This window comes from Myotis davidii, unplaced genomic scaffold (assembly GCF_000327345.1).
Source record: "Myotis davidii unplaced genomic scaffold, ASM32734v1 scaffold803, whole genome shotgun sequence".
Classification (NCBI taxonomy): domain Eukaryota; kingdom Metazoa; phylum Chordata; class Mammalia; order Chiroptera; family Vespertilionidae; genus Myotis; species Myotis davidii.
This window is the reverse complement of record NW_006295567.1, coordinates 1548842-1551977: the sequence shown is the minus strand read 5'-3', so window position 1 is coordinate 1551977 and position 3136 is coordinate 1548842. Positions and strand designations below refer to the sequence as shown.

The window sequence follows — 3136 nt, the reverse complement described above, 5'->3', positions numbered from 1 at the left end:
GAAAAAAAAAAAAAAAAAGCCGGCCTCCAAGGCCGAGAATCGATATTAATTTCATGGGCTTATGGGCGGTGAGACCAAGCAGGTTCTGGCAGCCTCTCCCAGCCCTGCTGCGTTTACAGCCCGGAGCTGTGAAAAGAAGAGAGGAAAGGCACGGAGGGGTCTACCCTCACCAGCTGTCTGAGCCAGAGCGTCCGAATCCTCCCCCCTCCGTCCCCCAGCAGCGCTCCACAAGGCGGGTTGGGATGACAAGAAACGAGGGCTGAGCCCCGAAGACAGCCGACCACAAGGACTGTGGCTTTAGGAGGGGGTACCAAGCTCAGAGGGCAGGTGACGACAACAGGGCCACGCTGGAGAGCCAGCTTCCTGGGCCTCCCGGACTCCCTCCCGGCCCATCTGGTGTTGGAGCCGGGCAAGAGTGGGCTCACACGCTGGGAACCCGACTCCCCACAGCCTGCCCTCGGGTTCCTGTGTGGACCGACCAGCTGCATGGCCTCTTCCCTCCCTGCGTCCCCGCTGGGCAGAGCAACCCACCTGGGACCTGTTGCTTTCCTTCCTGGCCCCCAGCACCCTGCACTCCAGCTCCCGGAGTGCGCGCTTGGCGGAAACTCGGCCCCTTCTTGTGCTCGTCCCTGGGGAGACTGAACTTCTGACTCCCCGGTGTGCCGTGCTCTGCCTGGCACATAAGGTGCCCAGAGCTGAGGGAGGGAGGGAGGGAAGGAGGGAGGGAGGGAGGGAGAGAGGGAGGGAGGGATGGCCTGTCCAGGGCTGAAGCGAAGGTGCAGCTGTGGTTGGAGTCAGTGCTTCCCCTGACCTGATGTCACTCCTGGGCCTCCGCCTCCCCTCTGTGTGGGGCAGGTGGAGCCCCAGGTTGCCCCTGCCCTGACCCAGCTCCTCCATCCTGGGCTCACGGGACCCTCTGCCTGCAGGCCCCCGGCTCTGAAGATCCTCCTGACCAACACCAAAGTCCCTCGCAGCACCAAGGCCCTGGTGCTCGGCGTCAGGAACAGGCTGCTAAAGGTGCTGCTGGTTCCACCCATGGGCGGGTGTCCGGCAGGTGGTGCCCATGGGCGGGCGTCCTCCCTCTGCCTCGGGGTTAATCGGGGAATGGGATGGAGTCGGGGCTTGGGAAGGAGTTTTGGCAGGAAAGGAGGTGCTGTCTGTTCCCGCTCCAGCTGGGAGGCAGGGCAGGATCTTCCGGCATGCTGGCTTTGCAGCGAGAATCTCCTGCCTCTATTGGGCATCTGGGCAAGGCAGAGGAGAGGAGGTTTCCTCAGAGGGGAGCAATGGGACCCCTCCTCTCCCCCTCACTGCCCTCCTCCCCCCACCCCCCCTGCTTGCCGGGCAGCTGTCCAGGGCCCGCCCAGAGGCCTCACCGGCCCTTGTTTCCTTTGCCTCCAGTTCCCAGAGATCGTGGCCCCCCTCCTGACCTCCATGGACGCCATTTCCCTGGCATGCGAGCGGGTCCTGGGAGAGATGGCGGCGGCCCCAGCCCCGGAGCACTACCTGGTGCTGGAGGTAAGAACCCGTCTGCGGGACGGGTCACTCACGCACCCCACTATCTAAGGCAGGGGCTCCCCATCTGACTGAGCCCCGATCCCCAGGGGTCAGGCCTGAGCTCAGGATCCTGCGTGTGCACATGTGAGCAGCCGTGCCCTATCTTACGCCTCTTCCCATGAGGCGGAGTAAGTGAGAGAGTTCACGGAAAACGCTCAGCCGTGCGGTATGGGCTGGGTTACGGAACGCGCTTGGATGGATGTTTCTGACCGTCTTCCACGGGCCCAGGAGAGATCTCCCTTGGCCACCCCTTCCTGCTGCTTTTCTTAACTGCATGTGTTCACTCAGTAACTAGGACCTGCATGCCTTGGGTCAGGCACAGACTGCTATTGTTCTTTCATCATCAGTGTCCCAGCCCGCCACCCTTTGCATAATTCCAGTGTAGAGGTTGAGACTGCACGCTTTGGATTTAATTAGACTCGGGTCTGAATCCGGGCCCCACCCCGTGCAGTGTCTTAAGAATGCAGTGAGGTCTCCTGGGTGACGCGCAAGGACAATGCCTGCTGAGCCACCAGCTCCGTAAGCCAGAGGGCCTGGCCGCATCGTCAGACACGGTCCGTCTGGCCGGGTGCCTGTGGGCTGGCAGTAAAAAGCCATCTGGCTTCCCTGCGAGAATCACAGGACCGGTCAGCTACAGGTGCAGAAGGGCCCCGTGGTGCCCACTTCTCCGCAGTCCCCACCACCCCCTAAGGCTTGCCCACAGCTACCACCGTCTGCCTGGTGCCACCCTGTCCTGCTGTAAGCATTGGAGTCTGCAGCCCTGGAGTGAATGGGAGCTGCTACTCTGTAAGTCTTTTCAGAAGTGATTTCTCACTTGATCCCTACAACAGTCTACCTGTGGAGTAGGCACGTTGCCCCCATTTTAGAGGCATAAAAACGGAGGCCTGAAGGGAGCGACTTTCTCCGAGGTTTTCAGCCAGTGAGTGGCTGAGCCCGGGGTCAAATGGATTTATTTCTTTAGCCAACAAACGTTTAACAAGCACCTTCTACAGGCCAGGCACACGGACACACCTGACTGCTGTGCGTTTGCCCTCATTCCAGCCTGTGCCTGGCTGGCTCCATTCCTCTCACGTAGAGAGGAGGGTAACAGTCCTCCCGAGCAGGAAATTTAATGATGATAGAGCACTGCCCGCGATATGCCCCGCTGAGGCCCTGGAGAGCGCCCGGAACAGCACGTTGATGAGACATCGCGTGTATTTTTGGCTGTGGCAGCGTTGAAACGTGTAGCATGGCTCCCGGACAGCTTTGCGCTCAAACCAGCGAGCTGTTCTCCCGTGTCACAACCTGTCATCCAGTCCTGACAGATTTTGGATCAGAATGTGACAGGTGCCTGGAACCTGCCTCAGCCATGTGACACCTGGTGCTCAGGCTCAGAGAGAGGCCCCATGAGTCTTCCCTCACAGCCAGCCCTCGGGCCACTGAGACACGCTGGCCACCAGCCCTCACACCTGTCCGCCTCTTTGTCTCAGTGCTGGGGGGGAGGCGGGCTGCACAGACGGCTGATGATGGGCAGTCTCCATGGCTCACAGGCGCTCCTAGGACCCTGGAGCAGAGCTGTGACCCGAGCCACACCGCAAGGCAC

General features: G+C 61.1%; 1 protein-coding gene across 3 annotated transcripts in view; it reads left to right on the top strand.

Moving 5' to 3' along the window:
- Window positions 1-3136, top strand: part of MVK (mevalonate kinase) — a 34812-nt gene that overhangs the window by 29110 nt on the left and 2566 nt on the right. For all 3 annotated transcript variants that reach the window (XM_015568182.1, XM_006770325.2, XM_015568181.1), the window contains exons 8-9: window positions 927-1017; window positions 1399-1515. In XM_015568182.1, the coding sequence (XP_015423668.1) occupies window positions 927-1017; window positions 1399-1515 (208 nt within the window). The remainder of the gene's footprint in view (window positions 1-926; window positions 1018-1398; window positions 1516-3136) is intronic.